Source organism: Struthio camelus, chromosome 1 (genome assembly GCF_040807025.1).
Source record: "Struthio camelus isolate bStrCam1 chromosome 1, bStrCam1.hap1, whole genome shotgun sequence".
Taxonomy (NCBI): Eukaryota; Metazoa; Chordata; class Aves; order Struthioniformes; family Struthionidae; genus Struthio; species Struthio camelus.
In genome coordinates, this window is record NC_090942.1 from 553181 (window position 1) to 575301 (window position 22121).

General features: G+C 43.8%; 1 protein-coding gene across 11 annotated transcripts in view; it reads left to right on the forward strand.

Annotated features, from left to right (window-relative positions):
* The window catches only part of SHANK3 (SH3 and multiple ankyrin repeat domains 3), a 385552-nt gene that overhangs the window by 295411 nt on the left and 68020 nt on the right, over nt 1-22121 (forward strand). For all 11 annotated transcript variants that reach the window (XM_068937006.1, XM_068937137.1, XM_068937086.1 and 8 more), the window contains exon 15: nt 10250-10374. In XM_068937006.1, the coding sequence (XP_068793107.1) occupies nt 10250-10374 (125 nt within the window). The remainder of the gene's footprint in view (nt 1-10249; nt 10375-22121) is intronic.

Below are 22121 nucleotides of genomic sequence, written 5' to 3' on the forward strand. Positions count from 1 at the left end.
GAAATATAGCTATTGAAAGCAAAGGCATAATGGTGCGTGCTTCTGTCCCTTCTTTTCGTGTAGGATACAGGCTGTAAGAGGGAAAGCTTAAACGACTGGCTCCCAGCTCTTTCTGTAGAGCTACTCCTTTCCTAGACCTCAGTGTGGCTGAAGATCTTTTTAATTTGGACTTGAATCTTGAGTGTGATTTTCTGTAAGGATTCCTGAATTGTCTTTGTTCTGCATGTATCACGAAAGGGTTCTGTGCGCAAGTGGGTGTGTTTGTGTTTCTGTCAGAATATGGTTGCTGTCTCTCTCCTTCCCTCTCCCTCCTCTTCCCTGTATATGTGACATACATGTTCGTCTGTGTACTGCTCACGTCAGTCTGTATATTGTGAAGTGGAACTTCAGGGCTCAAAATGGCATCCATTTTTTGTGAGATCAGACTTGTCGATATTGTGTCAGGACAAAATGGGATAAATTTTGTGCTATTCCAGGTTTTTCTTCTTCTATTTTCCCTCTCAACATTTGTAGCCTCTGTATTTTCCTTTGTCTGCTGCGGCTGAAAGAGAGGACCTTGAGCAGATTGAACAGTGGGTGTGAGGCTGAGTGAGACTTAGGTATGGCTTACAGATTCACAGCCTGACACTGCTGCAGGGAGTAACTGAGAAGAGTTTGGCTGCAGAGCTCATGGCTTGAAAGCCCGTAGACTGTGGACATGGTCAGTGGTGTTGTCTCCTGGGACAGGGGTATTGGTGAGTCTGCTGAGGCCCTTTGGGGGAGCAGCATCCTTGGATGGAGGTGGCTGTTTTGAAACACCCCTTAGGCTCCCAGCCTGTCTGCTGCTGAGTGCTGTCATGGGGTTTAGGCTGGAAAGAGTGTTTAGATTCTCTGGCCTGGCCTGGTCTGTGTCAGCACTGCTCACACTTCATTTAGTCACTCTTTGGCTGGGTCAAGGGACATCAGTGAAACCCAAATCCTCCAGTCCTCTTGAGGTGAACTGGAGAGAGAGTCTGAGAACAGGAGGGGCTAAAGTGTCAGTAAAGTCCCTGCAGAGGGAAGGAATTGTTTTAGTGAGGTATGCCTGCGTGGTCCTCAAAGTAAACAGCACCTTGTACTGCAGAGAATGGTGAAAACCTTGCACAATCTCTGCTGGTCTTGTTGGGGGTTGGTTCCTTCCCAACCCCAAGTTTTCCTATTCACATGATGCTGCTCCATCAGCTGCACCTCTAGCAGAGAGAATGCTGTCTAGCATTTCAGAGAGCCGGTCCGCGCCAGCCCCTGTCCTGTCTCCATCTCTGTCCAGTACCTCAGAGGATATAATGTCCCAGTCAAATCAACCGAGCATTTGAGCAAAGATTATTTTCTGATCCCTGCAGGAGACAATCTGACATGGGATTTGCTTGCAGCCTTAGAAAATTATTTGGAGCAGATGGGAAGCAGTGTAGCAGCCCTGCACTCAACACCCATGAAGGAAAATGATGAGCAGGTGGATTTACTTATTCATTTCTTCATCCAGAGGCACAAACCCTGCCTTTCACATACACAGATGGTAGACCTGTGCTCAAAATGCTGAGAAATAATATTTCTTGCCTTATAAATCCTGAATTCACCAGAGTCCCCACAAAGTGAGGTTGTCACAGTTGATACAGTGACTGCATCTCACATAAGGTCCCACCATGTTACCAGTACCTTGAACAGAGGACTGTTACTACTAAGTTGGTTAATATTCGTTTGACATCTGATAGTGGTAGGTTCTGTAGAAGTGTTAGAAAGACGTCCAATCCGTGATTTGGGAATTTACTGTCTAAGTAAGGAGTATATAATTTTCTGAATGGCAAAAATATTACCAATAATTTGAATCGTTAAAAAAGAGCAGGAAGTGGCTCTAAGTCCTTGCTTCAGGGCATGAGCTTTCTGTTGACTACTTAGTTTGGGGAGGAACTTCCAGGATGGGCAGGTTGTTCAAGAGGTTTCCTGAGACTGTTGCTTCCTATAATGTTCATATTTTCTGAAGCAGCTGATCCTGTACGCTATTGGAGAGAAGATGCTGTATTGATTCAGTATGGGGCTTGTTTTGCTCCTACTTCTTTCCATAACGTTGCTAAACTCTTGTTTCTTTGCCATTTCTCCTAGAAAGCAAACATTTCATGAGTTTCACAAAGTGTACCTGCCCTGACTCGGAATGCAGCTCCTCTTTCCTGGTTTATACCCAGCTTGCCACATCTCTCAACTCTTGCTGCTTCCTAGAAAAGCCTTGCGCTCTGTCAGCTCTGCCTCCCCCCGGATGCCTTTTCTGCTGCCTGCAGCTCCACACCTTTTCCTGCTCTCCTTCTCTGCCTGGTACGGCTTCTCAAGCCTCTAGACAGTACAACACCCCTCACCCGCTTTTTAATATTCAGTGACAGTCCACACATTTGAGCTAGACTATTAAGGAGAGTTTGAAAAATCAGTAGATCACAGATCATAAAAAACAGTATCTATTTGTGGGACTCACCACGTTGCCTGAGGCAACCTCTGGAGGTGGAGGACGTTGCTGAGGCTAGGTGCTGCCTTGGCAGGTACTTACCTGTGTTCAGTTGCGTGTGCTGTCCCTGGCTTCCTCTGTGATCCTAGGCAGTGTGCTTGGGAGGAGCTGCCAGGTCCAGTGGGGTATAATGCAGAAACCTCTGTGGGGGCCAGATTAAACCAGTAAGTCACATGATGAAGCTGTCAAAGCTTATTAGCTTGGGCACAGCAATATATGAGTATAGCTGCGCTTTCGGGACAGGGTCTCTTGCTCCACATATGGTCTCAAGCTGTTCAAGCCTGGATTTCCTGCCAGGGACTATCTTGCATGACTGGCAGCTGGGTTCTGTTGGTGTAGGGGCTGCCAGATAATCCAGCGCCAATTGTGAGATATCAGCCAGTGTCAACATGAAGGGTCAGTCTGCAATTCAGCCCAGTCCCCTCCTGCTAGGACACAGCAGGATGCGGTGGGAGCCAGTGTTGTCTCCAGCCACTGCAATCTCTCTGGAGTACTCCCTGTGAACGTTTTATGTTTAGTATCATAGGAAAATTGGCCATTGTAACTGCACAGCTTCCAGTCCTGAGCTTGGAAGCTCATGCAGCTATCTCAAATGTCCCTGTGCCTGTTCCTAGTCATCAGATTAGCCTGTGCATAGCCAGCTCAGGATTCCTTCTCTAGCCATATAAACACAGTCATAATTTGCTAGTGATTCAGTTCTGAGGTTACGACCCAGTTCCTCATCTCACAGGGCTTTGTGAAGGTAAATGCGGTTGTAAGATGCTCAGAGAATATAGGGCTCAGGTTACGAAGGATCGATGTCATTTTAGGACTTTTCTGCTTCACAAACTCCCACTTGTCTTTTGCCATATTTTCTTTGAAGGCAGGTTAAAGTTAGATGTTCAATATCAGATGTTTTTATTTTCATCTCTTTGTATAAAGAGCAGCCAGAGTGTTGAAACAACTCAATGCAAAGGTAGTACGCTAAAAAGTAAGTTTCAAGTGCCATCACAATGGCTTGAGAAGTAGCACTTGGAGAGCTCCGTAGTTAGTACAGAGCTGATCTGGCTGTGATCGTAACTCTGAGACTAAGGGAGTAGAAATCCTCGGCCCCACAGCTTGAGGTGCAAGTACTTGATTGGCTCTGAATCAGTCTACTGCCACCCCAGATACCGTTATAGAAGAGATACCTGCTGTTGTTTGTCCTTGACAAATATATTATGTTCACGTGAATTTATGTTCACTTGAATAGTGCTTCTGGTCCAGTTTTGCATCAAATCTTAGCTTCCAGGGGTGTGGCCACTCACATTTTTCATCTCTTGACTTGTACAGGATATTTGGCCTTCACGTGCTGTCACTTGCTAGGGAGCTTGGGAGGTCCCTGAGCTGAAAATGCTTAAAACATGGGAGAGTCCTAGGGGGAAGCATCACAAAAGCTGCCCTCTTCCTATCCTGTTCCCTTAGCAGCTGCTTATTGCTGCTGTCAGAACCAGAATAGTGGCTTACGTGGACCTTTGCTCTGACCCAGTGTGTCTATTCTTACGTTTTTGTAACTTCTGACAGAACATAAACATTGGAGCCTGGGGGGGGATATAAATTAACCCCTTTCATTCTCTGAGAGACATCCTGAAGTGTACCAGTTTCCTGTTTTGATATTGAAATGGCTGAGGCAAATCACTTTGGGTGAATTCAGTGTTCTCACTCTCCAAACTCTCTACATTTGCTGTAGAATCTGTAGCAATCAGTAGATTGAGGGAGTTTTAGTTTCGTTTCCTGGCCACTACTTGGTGTGAGGACTTTGGGCTCAGCAACAGAAGCCTCTGCAACCTGAGTTTTGGTTGTTGTTAATTGCTTGGTGTTGAGTCTCATTAACCTGACCAGGGTCTCTAACTTAGCCTCAGCTTCTATACTGCAGAGCCTTAGGGGACATGAAGAAGGGAGATGGTGAGGAAGTACAGTCAAAGCTTGAAGATCTTACTGTTGGTTTGGAGGGGAGGGTTGCCCTAAAGCCCTTCAGCAAGTTTTGGGATACAATACTGGTATCATAAGGTTTCATAAGATTGTACAAGCTCATTTACACTTTTCAGAACTTAGCTTTTAGGCAGAGGAATGTGGTGGCACTTTGAGATCCTCGAGATGGATAGAAATCAGGACTGGAAGAAGTGTTTAGACAAAGCACTTCAAACAGCAGGCCTGTCTTCTGTGTTGTTGAAGTATTGTGTCTTACAGAGATTTAATGGAAAACTAGAAACAAGGCTCAGTTGAGCGTAGATGCAGTAAATGCTACTTAGGACACATCATTTATAGCACCTTCAGAAATTTAAAAAATCAGGAGCTTCTTCTCTCCCCACATCCAAATACACATACTCTGTAAGTACCTGCTATCTGTTGACCAACTGGCTGCAAGCAGGTCCTGGTTGCTCCAATGCGCTGTTTGGGTACCAAAACAATGGTGTGGGTTGTTCCCCTAGCCTCTAAACTGAGATATTCCTTCAAGATTTTAGAAGTACCAAGGCAGATAAGAAGATATTTTGCAGTAAATACAATATAGAATCGTATTTTATTGAATTATTTTTCACCTTATAAATGTGTTTCCAATGAAGAAACTGGGATCTTAACAATTTGCTCTACTATTCATTTAAGCTTGTCTAATAATAAAAGTCACTTGTTCAAGTAAAGCTGATGAGAGCCGCAAGCAGACTTGGAAAGCTAGCAGTAGTTCTTCTCTGGCACCAGCTGTGCAGTGGAGAGATAGTTGACCTCTCTAACCGAGATCCTTTCCCTTTGCTTCTGGAGTACTGCCAGAGCTGCTTTTAGAAAGGGCTAGACTTTGGTGCTGTAGGGCCATAACCTGATGGCTGTAGTGCTGAAGAGGGATTTCAAAGCCTCTTCTGACCTAACTGGTGACTTGGCTCTTTCAGGACTTCTCTTGGCTTCTCTGGATGCAGCTGAAGTTAAGTCTATGGAGTAAGAGAGCCTAGATTAATAGATTTTTAAGACCAGGAAATGGCGACAGCGATCACCATGCACAACAAAAGCTGTAGTATTAACATGATAATTTCCTTAGTGGCAAGAATTATCCTTTCTGTGATTTAAAGTCTTGTGAGCTTTTGCAATGAACAGTGGTCCTCCTTGTTAGGAAATTTCACCTTATTACCAGTATGAATTTCTATAATTTAATTCCAGACCTTTATGATTTAGTTTTGCCTTTGTCAATTGGATAAAAGAGCCTCCTTAAATTATATTTTCTTCCTGTGTAGGTACTTACAGATAAATTGTTGCCATATTACATACTTCTGACCTAAAGCTTTTCTGTCAGACTTTAATCTGAAAAGGGTCTTTTGGAGGGTCTAGTTCCAAGCTGACTTTCGTAATGACTGGATTTGCACCCTAAGGCTTCACTTGGACCTTCATAAGACATCAGCGGTCAGGTTTCCTAAGGAGTACACATGACAGTCTGCGTACTTCCTCACCGAGTCTACAGTCAACTGTTCACATGGTGCATTGTTCTGGTTAATATTTCTTGTTGGTGTTAGGGCTATAGGCAAATGACTAGGCTGCTGACTAGGCCCTGACCTGAGGTTAGGCTAATTGAACAGGAGCTGGAGAACTGCCAGACATGACATGAGAAGTTGCTGGACATGACAGATGACAATGTAAAAAGTGACAAAGTTACAGATAGCACTGTGAGGTATAACTGGATTTCATAAGTGGTTAAGAGGGAGTGATGTGAGAAATGGCCATTCTCCTCAGATAACTGAAAGGGAACACTGGAGACCTTTTGGAGAGTAGAGTAGGTAACCATGTCAGTAATACCAGATTAGGCCACGGTTACCAAGGAAATAGTATTGGAAATGCCAAATTTGGATACAGATGTAGCAAAACTGGGGCAAATGGGGAAAAAGTAGCTATAGGCAGATTGTACCTTTGGGAGGAAACTGGGCAAAGTGAAAAGGAGAGTCAGGAAATGGGAAAAAGGATAAGGTGGGTAAATCATGTGATTGGGGCTGTTTTGGGCAGGGACAGTTGCTGAGCACCCATGTGCTTGGTCACCACAGCCCAAACAGGACAATAAACCAGTCATGTTGTTCTGACCATACCACACATGTCAAACCTGCTCCTTGGTCCGTCGGATGGGGGAAGGCAGAACACCCATACAGATGGACTGAGCCTCTCGATACTGTGCTGGTGCCTATCCCAGCCCTGACAACACTGACATCTGGCAGCAGCATTTAGGATAGATCAGGCAGAGAATGCTCCTGAGATTTTACTCTAAACCATTGGCACTCTCGTCACTTAATCATGGCTGGTAGTGACTCCAGAGTGTTTTTAAAAGTGTACTGCATGCACCTATTGCTTGGATGTTTGTGTATTCCAGTCCTTAGGGCAGTATTTGGAGCAGCAGGGGCTCCATCTCCCACAGCCCCAGTGGAGCACAGATTTTCCTGTCATCAGGCTCTTGAGTGGGACAGACTGCCCTAGGGCAGAGCTGTGACAATCTAGGTTTCTTCCATAGTAATGGATTTTCTGTTCATTTGTTCACCATTTGCCCTTTGCCAGACCAGTATCCTCTGGAGGTATTCTTTCCCTCTTAGCTAACTCTTGTGGTTTGGAAGAAAAAATACCGGCCACCAAGCTTCCCTAAACTTGACTTGGTTTGTAGATGTTCCATGGGGTTGCTAGCAATGTACTTTTTATTTAGTTCTGGTTTTTTGAGAAAACAATGTGCCTGGTACCTATCAGTGTGACAAGTATGACAGTGCTGGGTTTTTGGGTGGTAAGCTGGTTTTACAATTTTTCTGATGCTTACCCAAGAACTTTTAATTACTGTGTGCTGCAGGAAAATTATCTCCACAGGTACAGCTATAGCAAATCATTTCCAGAAAAGTATAGAGCAGACTCTGCACTGACTAGGTACAAGCACAGCACTGATATATTTGATTGAATAACTAAAAGCAGCTGTAAAGGAGAAGTATGAAGCAAGAAAACACAGTTTGAGAGTCCGTTAAACAGTTGGTTTCTCCTTTGTTGCTTTAGTGGCCGAGTTAATTGAGGCAGCTGGGAAATCCAATGTTGGTCTGTACCTGCTCCTGGAGCTTACAGTTCCTCTCCATCTACTGCCTGATGTTGCTGCTGGAGACACCTGGAACAGTTACTCTTGCAGACCTTCTCATTCTCTAAGTGGAGATGGGATGGTTTAATTCTTGTTACTTGTCCCTTATTAAAGCTTCTTTCTTGTTACCTGTAACTGTAACTGCAGATATATAGCTTCTAGCCCACAGAAAATGATGTGCAGATTCCTCATATAACACATAAATAATACAGGTGATAAAACTGGCTGCAAGACTATTTTTGCTGGATTAATTTTATCTGTATTCCCTATCAGTCTACATTTTTGATTATCAATAAGAAAAACATAGACTTGGAACTGTACCTCAAGAGACTCCTCTAAGCTATAATTTAGGAGTTCTCTGACGTCAGTGGGCTGTTGGTAAGCTCCACGACATGCTGCCTGACCTTGCTCCCCTCAGTGCTGGTTTTCGTCCTGGTCTTTTACTGTGTTTAATCTTGTGGGGCAAAAGAACAAACCAAAGAAAGTTGAGTGCTAAAAGCCGTTCCACATTCCCTTGCCAATGTGCACGTGCTTTTCCTTCCTCTTAATCAACCTAGTGAAACACAGTATCAGCCCTTCTGAATCGTGCTGGACATTTGTGAGAATACAACTGGAACACTATAATCTTTTGGGGGCTGGCGTATCTAGAGCTTTTGTGAGACATTATTGTCTCACATCAGGCTCCTTCTTCTGCCTAGGAAACCAATTAAATTGTCATCTGTCCAATTCTGTCCTTCCCAGGGAGCAGGACTTGGCACTTAACCTTTTCACGACTTAATTATGATGCATGTATTATAAGAAGGCAGTACTGGTCTGTCATGTTGATGCTTCCATCTTGTGAAGTACATTGCTGATATTCCAGAGACCATATGTCTCATTATCATGATATGAACTATTTACTTGACATTCAGAGAGTCTGATGCAAGCCCCTTTTCAAACTCCTGTATTACCAGCCCTTCCGAGAAGGTAATGCAAACTATTGCTGACCGTGTCAAATGCAGTACATTCTAGGAATCTGCCTGTGCTCCAGTCAAGATTACTAGATCTAAACTTACTGCTTGTGTGGAGCAGTGAACTGAGACACTCTCCTGCAGGGTTGTGATCAGTAGCACAAAGTCTAGTTGGAAGCCTGTAGCTAGTGGTATACCCAAGGGGTCAATACTGGCTCCAATACTGTTCAACTTAGTCATCAAAGACTTGGATGAAGAGGCAGAGTGCCTCCTCAGGGAGGCTGCTTATTATACGAAACTGGAGCGACCTGGACAGGCTGGAGAGATGGGCAGAGGGGAACCTCGTGAAGTTAAGCACAGGCGAGTGCAGGGTCCTGCCCCTAGGAAGCAATAACCCCAGGCCCCAGGACAGGCTGGGGGCTGGCCTGCTGGAGAGCAGCTCTGCGGAGAGGGGCCTGGGAGTCCTGGCGGGCAACAAGTCGACCACGAGCCAGCGACGTGCCCTTGTGGCCAAGAAGGCCAATGGCATCCTGGGCTGCATTGGGAAGAGCATTGCCAGCAGGTCGAGGGAGGTGACCCTGCCCCTCTCCTCAGCCCTGGGGAGGCCTCACGTGGAGTGCTGGGTCCAGTTCTGGGCTCCCTCCCCAGTGCAGGAGAGACATGGAGCTCCTGGAGCGAGTCCAGTGGAGGGCTACTGAGATGATGAAGGGACTGGAGCATCTTACTTCATCCTGGATGGGCAGTGAAGGAAGATGGGATGGGACTGGATAATATATGTGCACTGCCTGAGTCTCTCTGAAAAACTTCCTTCCCTGGAAAGACTGGGGGCAGGAGCAGATTTTCCAGCCAGGAATGCATTTAAAACCTAAGTGATAAAGAATGGAATTCATATGACTAACGTGGACATCCATCAATAGGAGGCTGTCTGTCCCTGAGCTAATCATATAGGACCAATAGTGAGAGAGGCACCACTCTAGGGTACCAAAAGCAGGTTTCTAAAATAGCACAGGTGGACAAGAAGCAATGAAACACAGGAAGTTCCAGCTGAACATAAGAAAACTGTTCTTCACTGTGAGGGTGGCTCAGCACTGGAACAGATTGCCCAGAGAGGTTGTGGACTCTCCATCCTTGAAGATGTTCAAAACATGACTGCACGTAGTGCTGGGCAACGTGCTGTAGATGACCCTGTTTGAGCAGGGGGGTTGGACCAGATGCTGTCCAGAGGTCCCTGCCAACCCCAACTATTCTGTGATTTTTGTGTTTAGCAGCTGTTTCTCTCTGTTGATTATGAAAGGGGCCTAGAGATCCTGACTCAGATACAGACAACTCTTCTGTAGTCACAAGTCAGAATAGATGAGTTCCACCACTCCTGGCATTATTTATAGATATTATTATAATTTTGTCTGAGGGACTGGGAGATGAGTGAGGCTCTAAGGACCTTTAGGGAACATACGTGACTTTTGGGAAGCTCTGGGGTAGATGAGCATGGGTCTGGGGCCGTTTCAGGGTCTGAGGTGATGAACACTATACATATAGCACGAGCTCTGGTTCCTGCACTGAAGTCAAGCTGAGCCTTGTGTGCATGTTTTTTCCTGATCCAATTTACAGAGTTTTTTGTAGGCTCCTGGACACTGTTGTCCACCCCCTACTTGGTTTTAGGTAGACTGTCTCACTCTCTCTCTCTTTCTCTGCCTTTTGCAGCTGAAACCCCAATTGAGGAGTTCACCCCAACCCCAGCCTTCCCTGCACTGCAGTATCTGGAATCAGTGGATGTGGAAGGCGTTGCTTGGAGAGCAGGACTTCGCACAGGAGACTTTCTAATTGAGGTAAGCCCAGACACAGCAAGGAGAATGACTGGTGACTGCCAGTAGTAGCTTCCTCTGCGGTACAAGGGCCTACATCTTGCACAAAATTATTTTCCTTCATAAGATGTTTTGAGAGCTGTGTAATAATTGTTACCAAAATTCCTGCTGCCTGGATGCTTTCATGGCCAAATGTTCTTCAGATAAAATAATTCAGGCAGATATATGCTTTCCATGCTAGAAAACAAGCTGATATGTCCCCTTCTGCTAGCTGGAATTGCAGGGAGACTGTAAGTCAGTGAGAAGACTCATTAGGTGCCTTTCCTGGAGGCAAATTCAGGATCATTTCTTACTAGTATTAATTAGAGCTTTATCCAGTGTAATCTATGGTATAAGTATTGGAGCCTATAGAAAAGAATTAGATTTAGCAGATACATAGTGCTCCGCTGTTCTTGTATCTCTGTTAGCTCTTTCCCTTTCTTGAGAAGTCATGGTAAAGGCTGCGTACTGCCTTTGCTCTGCTTTAAGGTCACAGCTGACTGGATTTTCCATGTTATATTTAAAACCAAAAAAAAGCAGGGATTGGAGTTATTGGCAACTTCATGTAAAAAAGGTGGCTAGAGGGTTCAGCAAGACATAGAAAGACTAAACTCCAGTGTGCTTCCTCCCTGGAGCACAGACAGAGACATAACTGAAAATTTGGACAGGGTTCTGAAGTTGGCTGGCAAGTCTCCAGCAATGACAGCACCTACTTGTTCCTGTAGCTTGGCTTTATTATGGTTTTGTTGTTGTTTGTACTAATGTACGTCCAGAACCTCAGTGGTAGATTAGGAGAACATTGTGCTAGGTGCTGTACGAGTCCATTGCATCTGAGTAATAAAAGAGATGATGATGGTTGTGCCTTGGTACACACTGAAATACTAGAGATAGCGAGATAATGTTGGCTAGCGTGGCAGGGAAGAGTCTGCATATCAGCTGCTTAATCTTGTAGCTAACACAGCAGAGGATACTTTTAAGGAGTGATTTGAAAGAGAATTGTAATATTAATTTGTGAATGTTTATAGAGATTTTCATCACTATATGAGGAAGATGTAGGAGAAATTACTGAGGTGCTGAAACTGAAATTATGTTTAGAATTCATGCCAAATGGATATAGTATGAATAGGCCAAGTCTGCATTTCTTGAAGCCAAGGAAAAGGCTGCTACAATAAACCAGTTGAGGAAAGATGAAAGTGTGTGTGAATCACGCAGTCAAGGTGTCTGTTTCTGTACCTTAATTGTAAACGGATCCCAGGGAGTTTATTTCAAATGGAGATGTATACTCTGTAGATGCAGGAAATGATGTGAGATGAATCCTACCTCTACCAAGGGAGCGACAGTGGTGGAAGAGGTGGAGTAATACCTAATTGATACTGAGTCAGTGAAATGATTGCATGTGTTAGACAGGATTGGGAAAGGGAACTTCATGTGAAACATTATAAGGTAAATTGTAGTCAAGTTGCACTGTGTAGTCCTCACAGGAAATACTGAGTAAAGCTCACTGAACAAATATGTCAGTGTACAGGCATGTCATGTGATGTTGCTTGCTTACCTTTTTCCATGCAAAAATCATGAAACTTTAAAACCAGTAATGCAGTATATTATATTTATATTGGTCAATGTGGTGATGGTGATGGTGTCGGTTGTGGTTGTGTGCGGTGTAAGGTAAGCAGAGCTGCATGTCTCTGGCACATGAACGTGAGAAATTTTACTAGTCGCAAAAATGCTTCTGGGACTGGAGAAGGTGGCAGTGAGGCTTTGCTCAAGCTCAGCTGCTGTGTAATTCATTCCACAGCCTGAAAGTTACAGGGGAAAAATACTGTCTTTCCACATGTGCTCATCACCTCCGTAATGGGCAGTTAATTGACGTGCCACAGATCTCCCTTCAGTACTCTGTGTGATCTTTTTAGTAATCCTTTTTCCAGACCAAGAGCCTGAGACACAATGATGAGACTTGAAGTTGAATCAGTAGTTGATGGAAGGCCTATGTAGAAAGCTGGGGACCGGTTGTGCTGCTGCTGAATGGGGCGAGGGCCCCGGCGACAAAGAATGCCGCCTTTGCCTCAGTCTTTACTGCTAAGACTGGCCCTCAGGAATCCCAGATCCTGGAGAGGAGGGAGGAAGTCTGGAGAAAGGAACACTTTCCCTTGGTGGAGGAGGATCGGGTTAGAGATCATTTAGGCAAACTTGACATCCACAAATCCATGGGCCCCGATGGGATGCACCCAGGAGTGCTGAGGGGTGCCTCAGCAAGGATGAGCCTTGAGAGGTCCTGGAGCTCAGGAGAGGTGCCCGAGGACTGGAAGAAAGCAAACGTCACCCCAGTCTTCCAAAAGGGCAAGAAGGAGGAGCCAGGGAACTACAGGCCTGTCAGCCTCCCCTGCATTCCTGGAAAGGTGATGGAGCAGCTCATCCTGGGCGCAATCTCCAAGCATATGAAGGATAAGAAGGTGATCAGGAGTAATCAGCATGGACTCATAAAGGGGAAGTCATGTTTAACTGAACTGACTCCCCCTGTGTCTATGTGATCATTAGATATATTGCAAGAGGAGCGATAAGAGTGTGTGGTTTCATTTGGGAGGCAAGCTTGAACTGGGTTTAGAATGAGCACATCAGTTTTCCTGTAATGTAAAGCCACATACTGGGGGCAACAGGCAGAAAAGGAGATGTTGCTTGAGCCTTGTACAGGTTCCTTGGACCCATCTTTGTCCTTCTGTCCAAATTTATACATTAGAGATGTGCTTAGCAGTTCAATTTAGATGAAAGTTGCATGGGCATGGGCATTCTAAATCTGTAACTTCATTTACACCTTTGTAACTCATAACTGGAGCCCATCTCTTGCTGAAAATAATCCTCACTCTTTTAGCTTTAAATCTTTCTTAGTTTTGGAGATTAGTCCTAGATAAACAGACATATGTAAGATACTTGCATGTTAGAGTTAGCAAATCCAAATAAAGAAGTGCAGGTGAAAATCCTGAGATGTGTTTAAGGGCTGCAAAGCATTCCCTGGATGACAGTGTTCCACGTGAGAGCTGGGATTGCCCAGTGATGGGGAACAGCTGCACTGATAAGCACAAAACAGCTCTTTCATATGAGAAACAGGTGGCAAGGATACTGCTTACAGCTCCAAGCAAGCCCTGAACTATTGTAGTCTTCTTCACACTGATTCAACAATTAAATAAGTCTCTGAAGCTGAGAGAGGGATGACTGAGCATGAATGTTTGAGGGTAAAGGCTGGAAGAATTCCTGTGGCTGGTAAGGCAATTCTTTTTCCTCCATGAGGTATGTTGCATGTTCCCCTTGGGAAAACTAGTGACATGTATTGCTTTGGGCTGTTGGCATGAGGAGCTCTGACTGAGCAGAGACAGGAGAGCTGCCCTCTCAACGTGTACCTGGGGATCAACTGATGGTGAATTAGAGGGCGTAACCGGTCCCCAGCTTTCTACACAGGCCTTCCATCAACTACTGATTCAAGTTCAAGTCTCATCATTGTCTACATAAGCATTGACATACAATATGCATGCCATCCGGTGTCTTGAGTTGCTGGCACCCCAGACTTACAGATCCCTACCACCCATGGCCCGTTCCCCAGTTGCTGGCAATTAGGCCTTCTCACACACACGCACCTATAGAGAAAAGGGAATACCCTCACCCAGGAAAATGGTTAGAAATAGGGTATAATAACAAGACAGGACAGACTGTGGATCAAGTGCAGGGCATGACCAGGTATGCATACTGCCCAGCAATCTGTTCACACTCAACCAGTCCCTTCTTTCTCTTTCTCTTTTTCCATGCTTGTCTTCCCTGATCCATCTTGATCCTTTCCTTTCCCTGCCTTTGGTCCTTCCTCTGAACAGTTCATAAGTCTCACACAATCCTAGAATGCTCCTCCTGGCATCCCGTAATGAGTCCTTTGCCCCTGTAGGCAGTAGTTCCCCTTAGTCTCCAAGGTGGTGTGGAGAGAGCTCTAAAATACCTTAATAGACTGGAATATCTGACTCCTCCTCTCCCTCCGCAGAGAGACTCTCTCTTTTTTTTTTCCTAGCCTTCTCGGCTTGTTGCTTTTTCTGCTCTCCTTTATCATGCTTCAAATCCTATTTCTCAAGAGGTCCAAAAACCTAAGCCTTCTCTTCATATTGGAATGAGTAGATTTTTTTAAAAACCCACCAAAAACACATTGAATGATCACAAGTGCTAAATCTTTTCCTTCTTGTGTTGACTCAGCCCCTGCTTTCTGCAGTGTGTTTTGGGTGGGAATCTGATCCCAATTTTATCATTATTTAAGATTTTACCCACTAATTTTATCATTACTTAAGATTTTTGTAAGCTGTCAGGGGAACTGTGAAATATCTGGCATGCGATTGGCCTATTTAGTGACATGCTCAAAGGGAGAAAATTCTGCCGTGGGAAAAATAAAGCTTGCAAGACAGGTTGGATGCACAGATAGATCATTTTGCGTATCACGCAAGTAGAACAGAGAGATGCATCATGCCTTGTTTTCCTTTGAGTGCCCGTCCACATTATGAGTCTGGCCAGAGACTTCCTGCCTCACTGCTACACTTCAGGCGGTCTGAATGCAGAAAATGGGCAGAGCATTGCCTGCCCCCCAAGTCTGGCAAGTGATCCAGCTGAGTCAGAGTTTCATTTGTCTTACCATCTATCAGCATTTTTCCCATGAACCTTTTCTCACTCTTGGCTTTAGTTTTTCATTTACTTCATAATCTCTGTCTTTCCCTTTCCTTTCCCTGATCCTGCCATGTCATCTCTGTCAAGCTTAAAACTGTGTCTCTGGTTGTGCTTCCAGACGGATGTACTCACTGCTTTGTTCATTTACCTAGCAAAGGCCCGAATACCTTGAAATTGTTCATCTGCCCAGGTTTTAAGAAAAGCAGTCCAGACGAAACTCCAGCAGCACCTACTCTGCACCTTTGTTATCTGCTGATCCAGGAATCAAAGGATCCTATTTTGCAGATACTTACGCTAAAACAAATATATGAACCAAACTAAGTTATTTTGTATCATCGGGTCTTTTCAAGGAAGATTATCAGTTCACCAGAAATAACGAGGCTGCCCTGTCTTCCTAGTGGCCTTCACCATCTGTAGTGAGCGTGACTGAGATCAGTCATGGGTAGTCCTGCCTTTTGTGTTGGTTAATATGGGGCGTTCCAGAAATGCCAGGGGAAAGAAAAATCTCAGGGCTTCTGCTTTCTTAGGGCAGACCAGTCAGAAGCATTAAGCTCTGCCCTTGTTCTTCTTGAGCTGAGATGTGCTACCCCTCACCAGCTCTCCCACAATCTCTCTAGGTATATAAATACCTGGATAAATAACCTCCGTGTTTACTTAGGCTCTCTTTCAGCTGTGCTTCCATCACATATGCTCCAAGTAGAGTGGTTGGAAGCAGCTGTAACCTGAAAGCACATCACTAACTTTTCTGGTTAGTTTGGCTAACACTGGCTTGCCAATGTTCTTGTTCACTTTTCAACGTCCAGGTGCCAGTTTTCCCAGTTTTCCATGGGGCACTCCATAATTTCCTAAATACAGCTGCGATCTGACATTCTGCGGGGCTGCTGTGCCATCACAGAGAGGGAAATGAGCTCGAGACACTGCCTTTGGTAGAGATATGTACTGTGATTCATCTCACCTCGCTTCAGGCTTCAGTTAGCTGGGTGCCTATATCTCAGTGCATTGTCTAGGCTGCCAGTACAGCCTGCGGAAACCAAATAAATCTGGTGAGGGAATTCAGGGAAGCAATTCATATGACCTAACCTAGGGTCTACTTTAGGATGTGACAAATTGTACTCAAGATCTGGTGGCTTCACTGACCAGCTCTGTACTTACTGGATAAGGATCCCAGGGCAACTTTTTTCAAGATAGGTGCCCATTTTTAGGCAGTGCATTGTCAGTGAATCCCAGCACTGCAATCTCTCAGCAAAAAGCACGTTATTCTGTAGCACTGCAGGTGGGAAATACGAAATATAGAGCAACTCCTTGGAGCATTTAGTTTTTGTTCTTTGTGCTGGCAGGGGATGGGGTTCTCCCTCAGAGGGACTGCTAGCATCTGAAAGTTCTCTGTATTGTGGATATAACTGTATGTGCAATTGTCCCTGGTACTTTTCAGATTTATGGGTGGCAAAAGTTTAACAATGAGTTGGCAGTGCCTCTTCTATGCGAAGGCAGAGTATTTTATGGTGTCCATGTGCTTTGAGGTGCTGACTTCTGTGGAGGCTCAGAAGTAACGCTGAGATTGCTATGAGTTTGTCCCAGCTGCAGTCCTCAAGGAATGGAAGGAGGAAACCCATGCAGGATATAATGCTTTGATTTGGAGTTTCAGTCTTCGGAGCACGATTCTGAGCACAGTAATTGCATTGCCTCAAGAAGAGGGCTAGTTGGTTTCCGTGGTCTCCAGGGTGCTTACTTTCTCAGCGCAGTCCGTCTGTCTCAGGGAAGTCATCTCCAGCTCATGGCGGGCCAAGAACTTTAGTAGCACAAGCCTTTCCTCAAGATCATCACTGCAGAGACCCGCATATCTAGGTGTGTTGAGCCATATGGCAGCAAGCAAGAATGTTATACCATACCCCAGCCACCCTGGGCTATGCATTCAGGCCTGGCTTCATTCTGTGTATAGCCCTGAAAGCCACACTGTGACTGTGTTGCGATAGATGCCTCTGTCAACTGTACTTTGTCTTAAGTGGTGGCAGGACTTGGCCGGTCTCTGCCAGGGATATGCCTTTATGCCTTTTTTTTTTCCTGTACTTCCCCTAGCGCTGCAACTAGCTCTCTTTGGCTGCTGAGTGCGCTTCTACGGGGTCCACAGTCTCCCAGACGTTTTTCTTAGCTATCTCTGGAAACTGGACAGCTTTTCACTGGATGTCAAGATGGCTCTGAAGACTGTTCGTTTCCAGTGAGAAATATTCTTTTTAATAATAGAAAGGCATTTAGCAGCTACATCTTTGTCACTTTTCAGCCTGAGATATGCTCAAATCCTTATCCATTGCAGAACCTGTGCCCCAGTTACATGTTAGTCTTTTTGACGTCCTAAATTGGAGGGAATTTGTTAGTTCCTTGAGTGCGTATCTTAATACAGTCAGCAAATATCTCTCATTGGGAAAGTGGAGAGAATATTTTCCCATCATTCCCTGTCAGAGCTCTCAGGGGATTTTTGAGCATGCTTTCTCAAGCCTTTGACCACATCATAGCCCTGCAACCACTGCAGGACTTGCAGTTCTTTGTGTTTATTGCCCAAGCTCAGTGCACCTGAGGAAAGCCTCTGAATACTGTATCCTCTGAGCAGGAATATTAATGTCCCTCTTATGGCCCTTGTACTGGCATACCTTCTCCATTTGTATGTCTTCCTCTGTTATCTCTAGGCTTAGGTCCCCATTCTCTGATGAAACTAGTTTTAAGTCCTCCTCTCCGTGTCAGCAAGCATGGTTGCAGAGGTGTGCTTCCCTCTCTTGGCTACCTGGGGTCAATCTCTTCCGGGTAGTCCTTCATCCTCCTCCAGTGAGATGCCAGGATCAAGGAAGCGGAATCATAGCTGGCAGCATCATCTGTACAGAAAGGCATCAATCTGCCAGAAGTATGTGCTTCTCATTAGGCCTTTCCTTCAGCCAGAAGAATTGAGAACACCACTCTTGCTATGTCTCTACCACCTTTGACCCCAAATCCCTGTAGTCATGTTTGTGGTTTTTCCTGGCTATATCACTGGTACCCACCTGGATGAGCAGCAAGGGGTAGTAATCGGAAGGGCAGATGAGCCCCATAATCTTCCCACACTACTACCAATCCAGGCTTTGGGCAGGCAGCAAACTTTCCAGGATAATAGTTGTGACTTGCACGTGGTGTCTCTGTCCTATGTATCTCTCATGGGTGACAATCTTCCCCATGAGAATAACATCTGGTAGGGTAAGGAGCAAAAGCTCTAAATAAGATTCCCCAATTTTTGCAGACAAAATGACCCTGCAGAATTACTGAAAGTTTTTACCGAGGTTGGCTTCTGAATTGTATCTGGCTGTTTTCTTTCCAGAGATCAGTTAAAGTAGAGCTCTCACTCTGTTTTGTAAATGCATTTTTCTTTACTCGTTTGACAAAATCTTTTAGGAAGACCCCTTCATATCTCACATCCTACAGCAAAGAGGTCTGAGAAGGCCGTATCTCAGTGCAGAGACTTTCTTACTGGATAGCAGCATAGGGCAAGTGTGGTAGCTAAGGTGGAAGTGCTAGCGGCTCTCCAGGTATATTCCAGTAGGGCTCAGGTGACCACCAAGTTGTTTTTGAGAAGTGTCTCCATTTTGAAGTTTGATGCATGCTGCACTTAACATCATTGCCACTGGCAGAACCTTCAGGTGAGATGAAGGACTGGGAAAAGCAGAGCTGTAACCTCTTTGTCCAGGAACTCAGTCTTCTACTGTAACCTCTTCACTTCAGTGTTACTGCATGGCATTAGCCATTAAATAAAGATGCACATAGGATTGAAGGAGAAGGAAGGTTATTGGCTAGGACTGCATGTTTTCCAGAGTATGGTATCCAGTTTGCAGACATAACATGCCTTCTGGGCTCTTTCACTTGGAACTAAAAGATTGAGATGGACTATGAGAGTGCGATGTGCTTTCCTCTTTTATACTATATTTAGACAGCCTGGGTCAGTAAATCCTACAGATCCTACTAAGGGAAAAAAGTATCTGGGCTTGAGTCTTTGGATGTATACCCAATCAGAGTGTGAAAGTGCTTGTGGACAGTGCGTGCTGAAGAACCTCTAGTTACCAGTAGATAATCTTTAAAAGGCAGACAGAACGAATGTGATTGTTATAATATCATATATAGCTGGATAAAATTCAGGAGGAACTGGAGTTCTGCAAAAGATGCTATGTTTCTTGAAGGAAGGTTTCGAACTACAAAGATTCAGATGGTCATGCAGAACTCAGCAATTTTTTTTTTTTTTTTGAAATACCTTTGGATGAAGAGGAATTTGAATCTACTAGTTACTGCACAGAGTACCCAGATGACTGCCTCTCCGTGCCCAGTACCAGAATGAAGTGCCATACAAACAATTACTTTATTATGCAATTTATGTTCACCTGGCTAGCTGAGGTCAGTGGAATAGCATCTAGCTGTGAAAGTGGAACAGCTAGTTATAGGATTAGTATTTAGTGTTTTCTGTCTGGAGGGTGTCATTTCAAAGGTATGGCTTTGAGAATCTTCCCTTATCTGACTAGAATTCAAGAACGCTGTCTGTAGTATCTAGCTTTGTATCTTCCTCTGAGCCCGAATGTTTTTAGATACTTGAATTTTTCGCGTGAAGATCGTATAACTAGTGATGTAGAAAGCCGCCTTCTTAAGTATACTTTCATTTTATACATGCATTGCGCATGTGTATATATATACATAGAACGTACAGATATTAAATACAAATATGGATATAGATTGACATATTTTCGTTATTTAGATATACATTATATAGTCATAAAAAGCATCATTAGAAGAAAAGAAAATTGAAATTAGTAATTGACCCAGGATATCACAGGGACATTTATAGCTCTGTAGGAAAGGATTCTTTGTTAGTATTCTGTGTTGTTGCTGAAGAGACCTCACCAGTTATCTTTCTTTATGCGCAAGGAGAAAACCTGTTATGTAAGAGGTTAGTTCAACAGGAGAACATTTTCTTGGTATCTCTTTTGCCACTAGTTAAATATGGTTGCTGTCAGATAATGTAATTTTAAAAATAAAAAAAAAAAGTTGGATAACTCAAATGAAAATTTACTGGTGTTGTTCTAACTCTGATAGTCAGGATTTGGCTGTGCTTATGATAGGCAGAATATGGCATCAACCTGTAAGTATCTCCTGAGGATGAAAGGGTGTCACTTTTATGCACCTCAGAGTTTTTGGTGTTTGGGAATATAGATTTTACATAATTAACAAAATCTAAGAGTTATTTGAGGACACTCTGCTAAATACAGCCCAAAAGTCAGGGAAAAAATGCTGGGCAAGACATCACCCACTGTAGCGAGATAATGAAGAAGCAGCTAAATATTACTCACTGACACATGTATACCCCTGCTTATTGGAAAGGTTAGTGAGTAAAGGAGAAGGAAATGCAGTTAATTTGAGCTAAAATGTGTAGGAGGTTGATAAGGGAAGCCAAAGAAAATATCAAAGGCCAATATGTAAAGTTAATAAGAAATTTTAGAGCGTTAGAAGCAAAAAAAAAAAAAAAAAAAACGGGTAGAAATCCATTTCTACATGTAAATGATAAAATTGTATATTCTGGTATTAAAAAAAGGCAGAAATGTTCTGTTCTGACTTTGAAACAAATCAGGAGGATGTATCCATCCCATATGATGTGCTTGGAACAGAAAGTTTCCCAGCTGTAACCAAGGAGAAAGTGAGATAGTATTTGCTAAAAATAAGCATACTCAAATTAACAGACTTGAATAACATATACCCGAGTGTTTAAAAGAGCCTAGCTGAGGAGTTGCCTCAACCACTGATGTTAATACTTAAAAAATCTTGATAATCTGTGGGTTTCCAAAGGATTGGTAGAACGCTGTTGCTGTTCCAATATTCTGAGGGTATAAAAGACGTGATTCAGGAAAGTATAGTTTGTTTGGATTAGCATCAATGCTGTGTAAAATAATAAAGAATGTAATTTGGAACTCAATCAACAAAGAATTAGACAATGAAAATACGGTTAATATCATACAGCGTGGTTCCATGGAAGATGGAAATAAACCTGTTGTATTTCTTGACAGCTTTATAGGCCTGATTAAAATGAGGACTGTGTTTGTAGAGTATGTTTTGACTTCTCCTTAATAACCATATGATATGTATAAATAAACTTAAATTGAATTGAATTAACAGAGAGAGTGTGTCTTAAATGCATTAAAAAATCATTCAGTGACAAATTTCAGAACATATCTGCTAAGGAGAAGGTACCAGTCTGTGGGGCCATTCCCAGCAAGGCTTCCTTAAATTTTTTGATCGCAGCAACTCAACACTTCTATTAGTTTTCAAAATAATGACAAAAAACTGTGTTTATAAGGATTGCAAATATCATAAACTTTGATGGAATAGCTAACAATAAAAACAGGTTACTGTTACAGAGTGATCTGGCTTTCCCGCTTAAACAGACACATTCCAGCAGGGCTGCAGCGACCGTGGAAGGTAACGTATCTGCAAGCAGAGAATACAGATTACAGGCTATGAGATTACCCTGGAAAAAATAATTCAGCAAAGGACTTGAGTATCTCCAAGATAACTGTGTTAAAATTATCTGCTTGTGTAGGATATGGCAGAGATATTTTGCTTGTATATATAAAGGACAGAAACTTCAAGAGGGATGTGAATGTGCATGTCTAGCTGCAGCACTGGAGAACCACTAAAGATTACTTTGTGCAAGTCAAGTATTCACACCTCAGGATGAATCTGGAGTTACTGAGTAGCATTCAAAAAAGGCCCTTAGAATGATTCAGGAGATGCAAAAAGGCTTGTGAGGCTTAAGGAGTTCAGCTTATTCCGTGTGCTGAAGGAAGGGTGGTGAGGGGCAATAACTCTGGTGTGTAGGTATTTAATTCCGTTGCCTGGTTTGAAGGGAGACAGATCACAGCAGATCTCAATGTATTTACAGAAGCTCCTCTGAATACTGCAGTCATGAATTTTAGTGAAATCCCATTTCAAAGCATTTCTGCACCAATACATGCTATGTGCAGAGAATGAGATCGCCTGGGAGAGGTAGG